Raw genomic sequence first — 17705 nt, 5'->3', positions numbered from 1 at the left:
AGTATAACACCATTTATTTATTTATGAAATATAATCAATATATAACATTATATTAGTTTCAGGTGTACAACATAATGATTCAATATTTGTATATATTGTGAAATGGTTACAGTAAGTCTAGTTAACATTCATTACCATACATAGTTACAATTTTTTTCTTACAATGAGAACTTTTAAGATCTACTCTCTTAGCAACTTTCAAATATGCACTATAGTATTAACTGTAGTCACTGTGCTCTACTTAACATTTGCGTGATTTATTTATGACCAGGAAGTTGTATTATTTGACCACCTTCAGTCATTTCTCCCACCATCATCTCTGGCAACCCTCAATCGGTTTTCTGTATCTAGGAGTTCAGTTTTGTTGTTTTTCACATTCTCTATTTTAATAAAGGGAATATGCCATCAACCAGTGACCATGGATTCCCTATCAGGTGGAAATTACTACAGTAGAGTTACCAATATGTAAAAGGTCAAAAACAATTTCACATGGATCAGTTAGTGATGTAATATATTTTATGTAGCTTCACAGACAAAAGAGAAATATGTAACTTGAAAATTTATTTCATTTAGAATACTAGAAAATACTAGAAAAATACTATATATAATTTTGGTAAATAGTGCCAAAAAAAGACAATCAAATAAACTCCAGTGAAAAGTTCATCTAATATAATCAAAATTTGAGATTTCTAAGAAATGATATAATACATGTGGGTTGCTTGATTTAGAGCTTGATATTTGGGACTAGTATAATATATTATTGTATTTGATTTTCTCTTACAGATGACTTGTTTAAAGTTCACAAGCTTAAGCCAAATCTGAAGTGGCGTCAGGCTTTTGATGGCTACTTAAAAACTCTGCCTCCATATTACCTATTAGTATGTATTTATGTGTACATATGTATTAACTCTATCAGTGGTGATTCTTGTCACAAGAAATGTCAATTAACCAAAAACTTTACCCCTGAAATGAGATAGTTTTTAAATTTATAAATATTTGTATCCCATTGTTTTCTCAAATTATGTGTAAGAGCTTGGAGATGTCATAGTGGCACAAAAAGAACTGTTTTGTTTATTTTATTTCCTTTAACTGCCATGGTTATTTTTATAAAGCACATCTGTATTTCTCTTATTAAAAATTAACCTTATGAAGTTGTAATTTTAGAATTTAAGAATAGGTCTGGATTCCTGTGTTATATCAACTTCCCTTTTTAACTCTAGAAATTATCTATATGGAGTTTCCCTCTGAAATTTTTTTCTGAAGACATTATATTTACTTACTGCATCAAGTAGAGACACTGGTGCAGAGGTGGGGTGGGAGGGATCCAAAAAGAGTAAAAAATTTACTCGACCTCATTTGGATTTTTACAGTTTGGGAAACATATTCATGATGATTTTGAACTGGCCACATACTCTAAATCAAGAGTTATCCAAATCATTTCAGAGGTAGATGTGGAAAACTTTAAGTCAAGTTTCTAGAGGTGAAAAGGCAGAACCTTGGTGTCTGGTGTCACTGGGAGGAGAAATTGGGTATATTATTATTTACCATGGCAGGAATGGGGTGCACAATAAATTGGAATATGAAATAATTTTATGACTTGGGAATTAAGACTAAAAGCAATTTACCTATTTGAATTTGTTACTTGCTCTTCTTATCCCACTCTCTTCTAATTTTTTTTTTTTTACTTTCTTCTCCTTACTTCTCTGCTATTTTCATTGCCACTTTTTAATGTTCCATGTTTGGTTTTATGTGCAGCACCTTGACTTCTAAGAAATGAATCATGTCCCTTTGCCCCTTATAACTGAACTTTGAGTATTTTAAGATTTATTCTATTCTTACTGTTGTGTATTTTGTTTCCTTATAGCCATTAAAGAAAGCACTAAGGATGATGGGAGCTCCAAATCTGATATCAGATAATTTAGATTGTGGACTTAGTTACAGTGTTATCTCTTACCTTAAAAAACTCAGCCAACAGGTAGTATTGGTAAAAACAAACAAACAAAAATCCTTTGCCCTCAGAAGTGCATTTCCTTATTCTCTAGTGTAATTGTAATTTTTCAAATTAAATGTGTATATATTTCTACACTTTATGGATTAGTACTAATGTGATTCTCTATGGCTTCTAGCTTCACAATTAAACTGCAATGAAAGGTCTGTCAGTATCATCTGATACTGTGCCAGTTCTCTTTTGCTTGCCAGCTTGTTCTATCCACAAGCTGGTTGATATTTTGTGGCCTAAGAGGGGCAGAGGTTTAATAGAATTATTTCATGGTTCACATTTTGCCTATTCTCAACTTAGTTTCTCCTCAAATCACATTGGGGTAGAGCATCCCTGTTTTTAGGTCAGCACATTGAGGTATGGTGTAATTAAATGACTTGCCAGAAATTAGTTTTTAGGCAGTAAATATCATATGCTTTTTCTTGGAGAGGGGGAGATGAGACCAGTGTTCCTCATACTAGAGGGTGATAGGCCCCAAGGGGACCTGAAGAGTGGAGTTCAATCTCCTCTCTTCTTGCCCTCCATCTGTTACTTTATACCCACACCTCATTTATCATTATTCACCTTGTCCCTTGCCTACCCCTCTCTATTAGTACCTCATCCTCCACTCACCCCTACTTATCATACTTCTCCTCTACCTAGCCCATTCTTGCAGGGTGGAAATGTTTGAGAAATACTGAGTTAGAGCTTTACTGCTATACAAATGTGTTATGTTCTATGACAAATTTATGGAGCAGCTTTATTTTCTTATGCACAAATGTATTCCCAGGTGGGGAACAGTAGTAGCATTTGCAGTGACTACAATGCTTCAAGTTCAATATGTTTGGAAGTTAGACCTTTAAAAAACAGAAAGTAGTAAGCAAAAAAGTAGAAGATTTCACTAAAGACCCAAAATGCCTCCACAATTTGGGATGCTGACACACCTTGTAGGAACTGGAAAAATTATGTTCTGAAGTTTGCCAGCTCTCACCAGTCCAGTGTGCTCATAAATACAAAGAAAGGAAAGGCAAACCCAGATTTCTGGTCTATAAGTGTGCCCTTAACCCCTTTTTCTCTCTGCTGATATTTTGTTGTTGTTAATGTTTTCTTTTTTAAATTTATTTATTTATTTATTTCTCTATTGATTTGTATATTTTTATTTGATGTTTACCTTAGGCCTTTAAGGCTGTGTCAGCAGGATGTGGCCACTAGGAAGAATAGTGAACAGAGTTGAAACTCATGCAAGTTCTGGGGCCTTCTGGAATATATTATTTGTGTAGTTTTATACACAAGCTTTCAGGATCATTTATGGAAACAGACCCTTCCTTTACTCTTATCCCTTATTTAATGACTTAATTTTTTAAATAAACATACTTAATTCTAATAGTTATGGAAAATTAGTGAATATCTCTAACCAAACCACAAAAAAATCAAAATTATTTTGAGCTTACTGGACATTGGTGGAATTCCATCTTTTAGAGAAAAGAAAAGATCGTTACTAATTTAAAATAGCTCTAATTACTAATTTAATAACTGTCATGTGTTTCTTGCACTATCTCAAATATATCACAAAATATGCCCATATATTGTTATAATACACTTTTAAGCATTATTTATCAATATGGTATAATAGTGTTTAGTAAGAATATTCTTTTGTTGTAAGTTAGTAAGGAACATTTAGCACATATTACAAAATAATTACTTGGTAATATTTGTTAAATTAAGCATTAATTTTTTGCATGGTTCAATATTAAAACTAAATTATGAGGTTTTTTAAATACCAATCTATGTAATCTGAATTTTAGCACTAGTTTATATTTATAAATACAGAGTCAAAGATGAATATGTAGACTAGATTTTACAATAACAAAATGTGATTTTAAATGTCTATGAATGTAATTCTTATCCATGGTTTCCATTCCCTCCATGATTTAATCATAGTTTTGAAATAAGACAAGATGAAAAAATGTATTAAGTTACTTGTCTTTCTAGCCCCCCCCTCTCTGTTTGCAGTGGTAGTACAGAGAAGCACAGGAAAATGTTTAATTATTCATTTTTCTGTGATTTGCAATTAAAAATTATTCTGTGGGATTCTTAAAGTATCGTCTTTCTTAAGTAGTAAAAATGGCAATGATGATACAGACCTTTTTATAACATACTATGTACTTTCATTTTAGACCAAACTAGAGTCAGAACGAATTCTAGCATCAGTGGGGAAGAAACCTCCCCAGGAAATTGGAATCAAAGTGAAAAATCATTCTGGAGGTGGTATGTCCTTGACTCACAATAAAAATTTCCGAAAACTATTGAAAGAAATCATAGGGGAAACTTCGTCAAGACTGACTGAATTGAATACCAAAGAATTTGCTGGCTTTCAAGTAGGGCTTTTAAACAAGGTAAATTATGGCATAAATAGTTTGTGTTTGTTTGAACTTGTCTGACACATTTATGTCTCTCACATTACTTCAGTTTTGAAATAATTACAATGCTGTTTTGGATCTTATATTTATTGATGGACCAGTTTAAGAATTATCCTGCCAGCAGACACCGATATGGAATTAAATGTACAAGATATGTTTAGGGGGTAATGTCTGTGAAAAGTAAAGGGGAGTGGGAACAGTTGTAAGCATAGAGATCCTTCAAATTATACTGCTGACCTAGAACCTGTGAGAAGAAGGGGGCAAGGAAGGGAGAAATGGTTATGAAGAGCCTCAGACATTCGGTGTAGTTGGGAGAAAGTCTTGGCCAGCTCAACAGGGACATCTGGCACCAAGATTTCCCATAAAGGAGGTCCACATTCAGTCATTGGCAGGGGACAGCCTGGGAAGAGTATGGCCTCAGATCAAATGCTGCAGCAGAGCCCTAGCCCCACTAACAGCACTCTTCTCAGCAGCCATTGCTTCCTGGGGGGAGATCCTAGCAACTCACCTCCATGGTGCCAGAGGAACACATCTAGATTTTAAGCAGTGGGCCTGCAAGGCTACCACAGGAATAAATCTCAGGATTTGATGTTTTAAATGACACACTTGAAAAACAATATTCCCAGTGGTTTGGAATACTTTGCAGGTGTATTAGAATTCAGAACAAGGCCAGCAAGTATAAATTTTCCACTGGGAAAATTCTACTGTAGTCAATTTTAGTGAATGTAGAGTCCTTTACTAATATTTTAAGAGGGTTAAGAATTGTATTTCTATATTAAAAGTCTCAGGAATAACTAAAATTATTTGTTTCATTTCAAATAGGATTTGAAACCTCAGACATATAGAAATGCTTATGATATTTCACGTAGAGATCTTTTAGACCAGTTAACCAGAATGAGATCCAATCTGCTGAAAACACACAATTTTATTGTTGGACAAGATGAAGGTAAATGAACACAAAAGTCATTTTTGTTGATTAAGAAAATGTCAAGACTGGTGTAAATGAAGGTGTTTATTATATAACTAGTGGCCCAGTGCATGAAATTTGTACGGGGGGGGGGGGGGGTGTTCCTCAGCCCGGCCTGCACCTCTCCAATCTGGGACCCCTTGGCGGATGTCTGACTGCTGGTTTAGGTCCCTCTCACAATCCAGGACCACTGGCTCCTAACCGCTCATCTGCCTGCCTGCCTGATTGTCCCTAACCATTCTGCCTGCTGGCCTGCTCACCCCCACCTGCCCCCCCCTGCTGTCCTGATTTCCCCCAACTGTCCCCCTGCCAGCCTGCTCGCCCCCAATTGGCCCCTCCTGCCAGCCTGATCACCCCCAACTGCCCTCCCCTCCTGGCCTGATCGCCCCTAACCGCCTCTGCCTCAGCCCCGCCACCATGGCTTTGTCCGGAAGGACGTCTGGAAGGTCTCCCAGTCTAATTAGCATATTATCCTTTTATTAGTATAGACTAGAGGCCCAGTGCATGACATTCATGCACTGGGAGGGGGGAGGGGGACCTCAACCTGGCCTGTGCCTTCTTGCATTCCAGGACCCCTGCCTGATCGCCGACAGTCAGAGATCCCCCGGGGGGTATTTAGCATTGCTGTGGAGACCGGAGAGGCTCCTGCCACCGCCACTGCACTTGCCAGCCATGAGCCGGCTTCTGGCTGAGCAGCATTCTCCCTGGGGGAGCGCACTGACCACCAGAGAGCAGCTCCTGTGTTGAGCATCTGCCCCCTGGTGGTCAGTGCACATCATAGCGACTGGTCGTTTGGTCAATTTGCATATTAGGGTTTTATTATATAGGATTAGGAAGGTTATTTTTGCAATATTTTAATGTTTAGAATGCCTATTTTCACTAAATCCTGTATCTATCCAAACACAAGTTTACTGTTCTCAGGTTTAAGGAAAAGTGTACATTAATCAGTGCATATATTACATTCCATGCTTTAGCTCCTACAAGCCTCAAAATAACCCCAGGAAATAGATAATAATTTATACCTATTTTATAGATATGCGAACTGCAAGTGAGTATTTTAGTAGTTTGCCCAGGGTTACTGAGTTGGAAAGTGGTAGAACCTCATTCTGTCAGATCTCAGAAATTGCATGCCCCCATACTATGTCACCCACTACTGTGATGAATTCAATCCATAATTCCTCAGTTGCATGAAAATAATGAACCAGATAGTGTCCATGTTAATTGGTGACAATGTAAATTCCCTTACACACCATTTGATTCATTTCAAACAGAGTCACTTTTCCATTTAAATGTACAAATATTAGCCTGGCCAACCTCTGGAAATTATACAACAAGTTTTTTGGGGGACGGAAGGACTTTTCTATGAAGAGAGCCTGCAATTGTAATCAAATTATCCAAGAGGGTGAGACCCACTAACAAAGGTTCTCTGGATGATAAAAGAAAACCATGGGGCCTAGGCTCTTGGAAACACAGAGCAAATATGGTATTTTGAGTTGAAATGGCGGTATGAGAGATGTCAGCACATTGTCAAACCTGGTTTGAAGGGTAAGGGAGTTGTTCTCGAACTAGTGATTTAAGATTTTAGGCAGTAATGATGGCAGAGTAGTAATGAATGGAATGAACAGAGATTATTTTAGGTCCTAGAATGCTAGATTCGAGCTTTTAGATTATCAGATCCAACATACATATTGCTAAGCAGACTATGAACATATCCTCTCAGAAGGACCATACACTTAAGTTATATAGCATCTTGTTTCTTTTATGGTGATTTTGCAGATTCCCTTCATAGTGTTCCAGTCGCACAAATGGGAAACTATCAGGAATATCTAAAGACATTGGCTTCTCCACTTCGAGAGATTGATCCAGATCAACCCAAAAGACTGCATACTTTTGGCAATCCATTTAAACAAGATAAAAAGGTAGAATACCTATTTCTTTATCTGCCTAAACATGCTATTCTTGCTATAATTCATTTCTTCTTGACAAGATGAATTATAAAACAGAGATTCTCCTGTTAATTTAAAAGATAAAATATGACTCCAAGGCTCTCTGTGAATGGAAAGTAGGAACCTCCTGATGCAAGATTGTTTAAGTTGAAGACAACAATAGCTGACATTTATTGAGTACCTGGTAGGAGCTGGTGTTTGAAATGATCACATTTAATGTGCACAACTGTTCTGCAGATGAGTATTACTAAGAAGAAATCAGAGTTCATAGTGGTAAAATGGTTTACCCTAACCATTTTAAGTGACACAGCTAGTAAGAGGCAGGATTTAAACCCATATCTTTCCAGTTCCAGAGTCTGTATTTTTTCCCACCTCCACACACTAATTCATTTAATATTGAGATTACCATTTATTTCCTGTTTCCATAATTCAGATGTCTAGTGCACTATCTAGATAGTAGTAAATTACTCCTCTTGAAACATGAAGTACGGGGTGATGTTGCTTTATTTAGGTTATTCCTACTAGAAATCTAAATATGAGGGGGGTGTGTATGTCAGAGAGAGAGAGATATTGACCATAAAGGTCACTGTGTGTTTATTCCCCTTTTGATTGCTGAGAATTGTGCATTCTTCAAGCTTTCTGGTTAATTGTGATTGTATTTTGCTTGATCTTGGGGCAACACTATAAACAATTTTTTACTGATTTTAGAAAGAGGAAGGGAGAGGGGGAGAGAAAGAGATAGAAACATAGATGAGAGAGAAATATTGATGGCTGCCTCCTGCATGACCCCCTCTGGGGATTGATCCCACAACCCGGGCATGTTCCCTGACCTGGAATCAAACTAGCGAACCTCCTGGTGCATAGGACAACTCTCATCCAACTGAGCCACACCAGCTGGGGAACACCTTATATTTCAGTCTCCTCCTTGTTTCACTTAGACTGGATTAAAATTGAGTAGCATCTTCTAAGAACAGAGCCTGTGTGGGGCATGATAAATCTTTGGCCTATGATTAAGACTTATATTGATGATGTAATACATGATTGTATATGCATATGAAGAGTGCTTCCAATGTTGTTGTTAATGGGATATGTTCATTGATGTTTTTTAGGGAATGATGATTGATGAAGCAGATGAGTTTGTAACAGGGCCACAAAACAAAGTGAAACGTCCTGGAGAACCCAACAGCCCTCTGTCATCTAAGAGAAGGCGGAGTATGTCCCTGCTGTTGAGGAAACCACAAACACCACCTACTGTAACTAACCATGTGGGCGGAAAGGGACCACCTTCAGCCTCGTGGTTCCCATCTTATCCAAACCTCATAAAACCCACTCTTGTACATACAGGTATAGAGTAGTGGCTGGGATTTCCTTATGTCTCCTACAGGACTAAGACACTAAATAGTTTTATTTTTCTTTGTATTCATTTCTTTTGTATTCAGTTTTGTTCATTAAGTAAACCAATATGAAATAATCAAAGTGGTAGGTACAGAGGGCCCGGGAAGCAGAGACCCTATTTCAAGGATCTCAATTTCTATCAGGGGGGAAACAAGCCATACTTACATAGTAATTAACTATGTAAATTAGAATGGAGAGATGTGAGCATGTTTGTCTTGCCAACGCAAGATATAATGAGGTGCAAATATTTGGAGTTGCTGTTCCAGTCAGAGTGATAGAGCAGGTTCCTGAGGCACTAGGAGCAAATGGGCTCATAAGAACATGGATCTGCACTTGATCTCTATGTCCTCATCTCCTCTTTTTGCTTTAATCTGGTGCACCCTGGATCTGTCTCCTCCACTTCACTAAAACAGGCCTCATCAAGGGCCCCGGTGTCTGCCACACATTGCCATTATTTCTTACATCATTTGACACAGTTGTTCACTCTCTCCTCCATAGAAACTTTTTGGGTTCCCAGACACCACCAACAACTGGGTCTTTCCTCATTTCATAACACCTGCTTTTTATACTCTTTTCTGATTTCTCCCCTTCTTTGTGAGGTCACTGAACCAGATCAGAAAGAGGGGCACCTTTAAATAGTGTAGGGACCCAAAGCTCAATTCTTTTTTTAAAATTCTTTATTGTTGCAAGTTTTACATATCTCTCCTTTTCACCCTATTGACCTCTCCCCACCCTCTCCCGCCCCCCAGCATATGCCCCCACCCCCTATTGTCTGTGTCCATTGGTCATGCTCATATGCCAAAGCTTATTTCTGGACCCTTTCCTCTTCAATGCTCTCTCCCTAGATAATTCTGTGCAGTCTTGGGGCTTTAAATAAGATTTACATTTCAACAACTCAGATATCTATACCTCTAGACTACAACTTGCTCCAAACTCCAGACTTAAATTTAACTGTGGACACAGTATCTCCACTTAGGTGACTAATGGACATATAAAACCTGGTAGGTTTCATTTGTTTCAACTGAACTCCTGCCTGACTTCCCTCTCTCTGAAATAGCTCTACCTGCAGCCATCCCCAATGCAATTAAGGACACCATCCAGCAGTGTGTTTGTAAAGCTGTGACAGCCAGCTCTCCATGGGTGAAGGGGTTGGGAGGATGGAGAAGCCCTGGATCACAGTGTTTACAGATTTCCACAGTATAAATAATGCTAACATTATCGATGTCAAGCTATCAATGTGAGGTCACTGAACCAGATCAAGAAGAGGTGCACATAATCCACTTTCTTGAGCAGTTGTGCACTAGCATCTGCACACCTCTGACACTATTTACCCAGTGGTTCAGGTGAAAAACCAGAGTCACCATGATTTCTCTTTTATTCTTCTCTCACTTCCATCTGTGAGCATGAGCAGGTCTAGGCAACTTGATGACCAATATAATTATTGCATCCCACACTTCTCTGTCCCTCAGTTATGATACCATCTCTGTCAGTCACAAAGCTACTACAGTAGCTTCTTATTTGATTACCAGGCTGCTCACCTCCTCCTCATCTGACCTATTTCTGCCCTGCAGCCAGAGTGATCATGTCAACATGGAAATCAGAAAATGCTATGTCCATCCTGAAAACTCATTATCAGCTTTCCTATGCACTCACAACAGATTCTCAACTCCCAACTCTAGTCTACAAGATCTTCACAACCTGGACCTGCCATCCTCTTTTTTAAATTGAATTTATTGGGGTGACATTGGTTAATAGAATTATATAGATTTCTACAATTCTATAATACATCATCTATAATAATAAAAGCATAATATGCTAATTAGATTGGACTGCCAAACGACCTTACGGAAGTCATTCCGGACATCCTTCCGGACTAAGCTGTGGTGGCAGGGACCAAGGCAGAGGCGGTTAGGGGTAATCAGGCAGGCAGAGTGGTTAGGGGTGATCAGGCAGGCAGGCAGAGGCAGTTAGGGGCAATCAGGCAGGCAGGCAGAGGCGATTAGGGGTGATCAGGCAGGCAAGAGAGTGGTTAGGGGCGATCAGGCAGGCAGGCAAGCAGTTAGAGGCAATCAGGCAGGCAGGCGAGTGGTTAGGGGTGATCAGGCAGGCAGGCAGAGTGGTTAGAGGCAATCAGGCAGGCAGGCGAGTGGTTAGGGGTGATCAGGCAGGCAGGCAGAGTGGTTAGAGGCAATTAGGCAGGCAGGCGAGTGGTTAGGGGTGATCAGGCAGGGGTCCCAGATTGCGAGAGGGTGCAGGACGGGCTGAGGGACCCCCCCCTCCGTGCACGAATATAGTACACCGGGCCTCTAGTCTATAATAATAAAAGTGTAATATGCTAATTAGACCGGACGTCCTTCCAGACAAAGCCAGGGCTGTGAGGGAAGCCTGGGTCCTGGGTGCCAGAGGGAAGCTGGTGCCGGCAGCCGGGGGAAGGAAGGCCTCCTCTTGCACGAATTTTGTGCATCGGGCCTCTAGTATATTATATTGTATGTTCACGGCCCAACATCAAGTCTCCTTCCATCATCATTTATCTTCCCTTTACCCTCTTCCTGCCATCCTCTGTTAACATATGTCCTATCTGTCTCCTTGTTCTCTCTGCCTCTGTCCTTTACTCTATGGTCCCGGATTGAACCCTTCTAGGGGTCCTGCACTTGCCCTACTGCAGCCTGGAACTTCCTCTGTATGTGCACAGGGCAGGCTGTTTTTCCTCCTCCAGGCTCTGCTCGAAAGGCCTTGCCCGACCACCCCATCCATTGAGGACCTCCCCTTCTGCTGTCTGTCACATCCCTGTTTTCTTCTCCCTAACACAAATTCAAACTGTCATTTCATTTGCTCATTATGCCTTTACTATCTGACTGTCCTATCAGAATGTAGCTTCCATAAGGGTAGGTATTGTTTCTGTCTGTCTTAACTGCTGATCCCCATATCCTGGCATGATGCCTGGCACAGGGGAGGATGAGAAAATGAAGTAGGTGTGTCAGATTTGGACTAAAAAGAAATTCACTTTTCTGAGACAGAGAAGATAAGTGAGGAAGATCATATGCTGACTGGGATTTTGTTTATGGAGTACATTGAGAGGCCTCATACCTCTGTTTTCTTAGGTCTTTTGAGATGAAGAGGAGGGAGGATGAAAGGGACCCACATAGTTTGGTGTCAAGCTTAGTAAAGCATGCCATTTTATAGGTAAATTACAGAAATCATGACATCAAGTGAGACTTGCTGATTTTCAGCTTGTAAAGCATACGCTGCCACTAAACTACAAGTGCCAAGGATCTGAGAATATTAGTTGTACTGTCTTACTTAGTTTCCATATGTAATCATAGTGCCATGAAGAAAATAAAGTGGATTAGCTGTATTATCTTCCTGAGTTCAATTTGAAGGGTCTCAGACTCCATCTGGTAACCTCTTCTTGCTTTATGAAACAACTAATTTCCTCAAAACTGAGGAGCACTGGGGTCTACCTGCGGAGCTGATATAATACACCTACGTCACAGCTCAGCTTCTTAATTTTGTTTCCAGATGCTACTGTCACTCATGATGTCCATGAGGAGAAGATGGAAAATGGTCAAATCCTACCTGATGGCTTCTTGTCAAAATCTGCTGCACCAGAGCTTATGAATATGACAGGAGATGGTATTCCACCCAACCGATTGGATTCTCTGTCTGATGACTTCACTAGTCTAAGGAAAGATGTCCTGATTAACAAACCTTGTAGTAATGCACTTGTTGGAGGAACCAAAAACTGCAGTGTCTCCGCAGATGATCAGAAAGTCTCAGTAACAACTTTCAGAACTGTGCCAAATACATTGCAGATAACTCCTGCTATGGCACAAGGAATCAATGCTGATATAAAACATCAGTTAATGAAAGAAGTTCGAAAATTTGGACGAAGTAAGTAGTGAAAGAACATCTATGAATCATATAATGGGAGGTCCCTCTCATTGTAAAATTCAGAGTTGATTCAAGCTCTCTTGCGGTGCATTTTGGGGAAGCATTGGGTTTTCACACAATTTAAAGTGATTCCTCTTGCTTTAACTTTAAAGATGCAATACACCTTTCTCTCTCTCCCGCCTTACTTAATTGTAATAGTTTCCTTTTGCTGCTATAACAAGTTACCACAGACTTTGTGGCTTAAAACTATATTATCTTACAGTTGTAGAAGTCAGAATTCTGAAATGATTTTCACTGGGCTAACATGAAGGTTTTGGAAGGCCAGCATTCCTCCTGGAGAATCTAAAAAGAATCTGTTTCCTTATCTTTTCCAATTTCTATAGGCTGCCTGTGTTCCTTAGATCATGGCCCCTTCCTCCACCTTCAAACCTCTATCCTCTGCTACCATCCTTACATCTTTTCTCTCTGACTCTAACTCTACTGCCTTCCTTTTAGAAGGATGTCTGTAATTATTTGGGCCTACATGCACAAACCTGGGTAATCTCCTCATCTCAAGATCCATCACTTAATTACATCTTCAAAATAAAGTCCCTTTTACCATATAAGGTAACATATTCAGAAGTTTGGGGATTAGGATATGGGCAGTGTCGGGGACCATTAGTCAGCCTACCACATTTGATTAGTGTTTATAAGTGTTTCCTTAGTAGATATGCACAGATGGTTTGATTTGAATGTTTAAAAAACAAACTATAACTAACTTCCACCCATGAAAAATGATGGCTTAAGGATGTGTAAAGATTGAATTTTATTTCCCATTCACTTTTTTTTTTAAATACTAAAGTTTTTTTCAATATCTTCAGAGTATGAAAGAATTTTCATTTTGCTCGAAGGAGTGCAAGGACCTCTTGTAGTCAAGAAACAATTTGTTGAATTTACCATCAAGGAAGCTGCAAGGTGGGTGTAAAGAGGAGCTTGTTCTTTTTTAAGCACTAGGGCCCAATACAGGACTGGGGGAGGAATAGGCTCTGCCATGCTTTGCTCAAACCCTGGCCCTCACTCATGGTTGAATCTCTTCAGAGGCATTTAGATACCTGAGTCCAACTCATTTATCCTATTCTGTGGAGCCTTATAGACTCACCACAGTCTGAAGTGGGCTTGGGCCCTAAGTGGCACTGTTAGCACTTGCTAAACCCTATCTTTACATGAGGAGACATTTCTACTCTATGTCCATTGTCAGTTCCAATTGTATCCAGCATAGTGCCTTGCATATCATAGTGCTTTAAGTATCTATTGGTTAATAACATTTATCTTTATTTTTAGGTTTAAAAGACGAGTCTTAATCCAGTACCTTGAGAAGGCACTAGAAAAAATGGATTCCCACCACCTTCTTAACAACATTAATCACATCAACAGCAGATCTTCATGTTAATGCAAAGACCAAGGAGAAAAAAAGGACAAGTTTTCTGTGCTGTAGGATGGAACAGGATATTGTTGAAGCTTCCTAGAATGCTTTAGTCAAGGGAATTGCCTTCCACAAGCTAAGAAAAAGCTGTGTAAATTTTTATATTTTATGAATTCTAGCAGTAAAAGCTGGCTTTTGCCCTAAGAATTTTCTCTGAAAGTATTAATTTGTGTTGTTTCTTTTCCCAATTGAGTTAGGTAATGCTATTAATGCAGCAGGTTAAATTCAGTAAACACTGTCGCCCCTACCACAGGTGATAAAGGTTCACTCATATGGGCATTTCCAGAGTAACTAGGGCCCACATGTAAATAGAGCACTACTTGGTGCTCTTACTATGTCCTTTAGAAAGAATAGAAGTTCAGAGTCCAACTGGTAATCTTGTGTCTGCTGAACAATGTTTTCAACAATTTCCAGCTGTGCCTTTTAAACAGTGACGTATTCAGGACAGTTTGAATCAAAGAGTAAAAAAGCTGCTATTCGGGTAATTTATTTCTCTGTGGGAGGGGGGGCAGGGAGAGTCACCAAACAATCTACCTCCAACTCTCTTCTATTTTGTCTAGAGACATTACAAAGTGCACCTGAGGCTGCCCCAACCCCTGACATTTGTTCTTGCATGTGATGACAGTAAGTCTTCAGGTGGACTTGTGCATTTTGTGCTTTGAAAGCACTAAGGGAAAAAGTATGTATTATTTCCTTTAATATTTATATAAAGGTTTATATGGAGCAGTATTGTTACGTTTGTATTAATTTGAAAAAAATTATGCATACAAAGAGATTTTGACTTTGAATATATGAAATAAATCCTTTTATTGATTTTCACAAGTTTATTAATGTTAGAGAAATTTCTAGTTTTGTCTTTCTTGTGATTTGTTATTCCTTCCAGAAAAAAAGTACAGTTCAATTAAGGTGTTAACATAAGGATTTAAACTTCAAATGTCACTCATAGAATTGAATGATGTTGGTGCAAATGGTGTAGAGTACTCTGGAGGTCAATCACTCTCCAGAAACACTAAAAACACTGGGGAGTTGGGGGGGGCGGGGAGACTGTCAGAATCAATTTTATTGAAACTCTGGAAGATAGTCAAAAGTTCATAGCAACCAAGCAAATGCTGAATCAGGAGAAAGGCCATTGAAACATGATAGGAGAGTCTTATGGCATTTTCACTTGTTCTTGCCCCATTCCCCTCCCTGGTATAGCAGTGGTCTTGAAGACGGCAGCCTGCATTCCTAGTGTGGGTCCCTGATTCTTCAGGGAGGAGAGTGGACCTTATTCCCAAGGAATTATGTTTGTCTGTTTGAAGCTATCTTGGGGGTTCCCTGAAGGTTTGATAAAGGGGGATTGATTGCTTGTTTCACCTAACTCCAAACTCTCTTAAGGTGGAACATCAGCTATGTGGAGAATGGTCCTCAAAAATATTGAAAGGCAAGTGAACAAGCTGCTGCTGTTTATAAAAAAACAGTAGACATGCCAAAATCCTGGGAGAAAAAATTGGGGAGTGAGATACTTTGGAGAATAAGGGCTTTGAAATACTCCCATGTATACCTAGGTTACTAGAAAACCATGTGCATGCCCTGGGCAAGACTCAGAGTCAGAAGAGACCTGAGAAGACTGTAAGATTTCACCTCTGCCTCATCTTTAGGCTTAGCACAGTGACAGATAGAACAACTAGTCAGAAGATCAATAAGGAAATAGAGGACTTGAATGACACTATAAACCAATTACACCTAAGACATCTTCAGAATATCGCACCCAAAAACATCAGAGTACATTCTTCTCAAGTGTTCATAGTATTCTCAAAAATTGACCATATATTAAGCCACAAAATAAGTCTTAACAAATTTTCAAAGATTGAATCCATGCAAAGTAACTTCTTTGCTATAATGGAGTCAAACTAGAAATCAATAACAGAAGTTGGACCCTCGACTCATACCATATACAAAAATTAAAATGAACAAACACCTAAATATATATGAGCTAAAATCATAAAAATCTTAGAAGGAAACTTTGTAGTGAACCTTCATGACCTTGGATTTGGCAGTAGTTTTTAAAATATGACACAAAAATCATAAGCAAAAAAAGAAAAATACAAGTAATTTGACTTCATCAAAATTAAAAGTTTTTGTACATCAAAGACTCTATCAGAGAATGAAAAATCAACCCACAGGATAGGAGAATATTTGCAAAGCATGCATTGGTAAGAGTCTAGTATTCGTAATATAAAACATTTGAAAAGATATATCATCAAAGAACATATACAACTGGCATACAAGCACATGAAAAGATGCTCAATATCATTAGTCATTAGAGACATGCAACTCAAAACCACAATAAGATACCATTTCACACCTACTAGGATGGTAATAAAAGAAAAAGGGAAATAACTAGTGTTTAGGATGTAGAGAAATTGAGACCTTCATACATTGCTGGGAATGAAGTACTGATACATGCTACGACATGGATGAACATCAAAAGCATTATGCTAAGTGAAAGAAGCCAGACAAAACAGGCCACATAGTGTAAGATTCCATTTATATGAAATATCAGGATCTGGCAAATCCATAGACAGAAAGTAGATAACTCTTTGCAAGGGGCTGGAGAGAGGTGGAAAATGGGGAATGACTATTAATGGAGTTTCCTTTTAAGATAGTGAAAAAGTTCTCGAACCAGATAGTTTTATGGTGATTACACATTATGAATGTATTTTAGGTTATTGAATTGCACATTTTTGAAAGGCAAATGTTATGTGCTATTTACACAACAAAATGCTCTAGAGTAGTCCAGCTTCCATCTGAAACCACTTTATGCTATATGGAGCAGAATTATTGCCCATCTCAGCCTTGTTCAAATTCCTGACATACCAAATTATGAGATGTAATAATCGTTTTTTTAAATCACTAACTTATGGTTTCCAGACCCACATGTAAGGAGCTCAGAAGTCTACACTCCAACTCAACAACAGGTAAAAGGCTGAACAGACTGGTGTCGGGAGCGACCTCAGTTGACAAAGTCCTGAGAGGGCAGGTTTCACAAAGTGGTCTGCCTGTTCCCAAGGTTAGTCATACATCCTGCCCCCCTCTTAGGCTTAGAGACCCCTAAGCACAATAGTTAGTAATCACACACTCATCCCCCTAAAGCTTAGTTAACCTTTAAGCACAGTTAATGTATAAGCGTAATTACCCTTCAGCAAGAAGCATGGCTAGACTATATGATGGTAAGGAATTTAGGTGGCGTCAGAGGTGTGTGCATAGGTATAGCCGTTAGGATCTTAGACAAGATAAGGAGCTTTGTGTAAAGGTCAGTAGGAAACCTTAAACATAGGGGTATAATCACGCTTACCACATTATAGGAATGATGTAATGTATGGAATGTAACTGACCCTGTATAAAAGTGTGGAGAAAAATAAACTCAGGATGGCAAGCGGGAAGTGCTTCCATCCTCCCGATCCCATCCTGTTCTCTGTCTGTCATTTCTCATCCTCACCCCCCTTGCAGGTACTGTTCAACTGATGCCGGCAGGCTCCGGCAGACTGGAAAATCAACTCTTCTTAGATCTGTAAGAGAAGAGAGAGCAGGGTAAACCATTGCCCCCAATATTGGAAAGACAAACGGACAAATAACAGGGAGTTATGACTTACTGGAGCAGAGC

General features: G+C 39.1%; 1 protein-coding gene across 3 annotated transcripts in view; it reads left to right on the top strand.

Annotated features, from left to right (window-relative positions):
- LOC307095242 (integrator complex subunit 6-like) overlaps positions 1-17171 on the top strand; it is a 74173-nt gene extending 57002 nt beyond the window's left edge. The window contains exons 10-18 of one of the 3 annotated variants that reach the window (XM_079764454.1): positions 784-878; positions 1865-1975; positions 4156-4374; positions 5221-5344; positions 7142-7284; positions 8421-8655; positions 12226-12597; positions 13458-13551; positions 13918-17170. In XM_079764454.1, the coding sequence (XP_079620580.1) occupies positions 784-878; positions 1865-1975; positions 4156-4374; positions 5221-5344; positions 7142-7284; positions 8421-8655; positions 12226-12597; positions 13458-13551; positions 13918-14026 (1502 nt within the window). In that variant the 3' untranslated portion in view covers positions 14027-17170. Of the gene's footprint in view, positions 1-783; positions 879-1864; positions 1976-4155; positions 4375-5220; positions 5345-7141; positions 7285-8420; positions 8656-12225; positions 12598-13457; positions 13552-13917 lie in introns of all 3 variants that reach the window. The other 2 variants (XM_079764456.1, XM_079764455.1) reach the window with 2 other exon arrangements.
- Positions 17172-17705: the final 534 nt, after the last annotated feature.

The sequence above is a fragment of the Cnephaeus nilssonii genome (assembly GCF_951640355.1).
Source record: "Cnephaeus nilssonii genome assembly, chromosome: X".
Classification (NCBI taxonomy): domain Eukaryota; kingdom Metazoa; phylum Chordata; class Mammalia; order Chiroptera; family Vespertilionidae; genus Cnephaeus; species Cnephaeus nilssonii.
The sequence above is the reverse complement of the archived record's forward strand: the minus strand, read 5'-3'. Positions and strand labels throughout refer to the sequence as shown.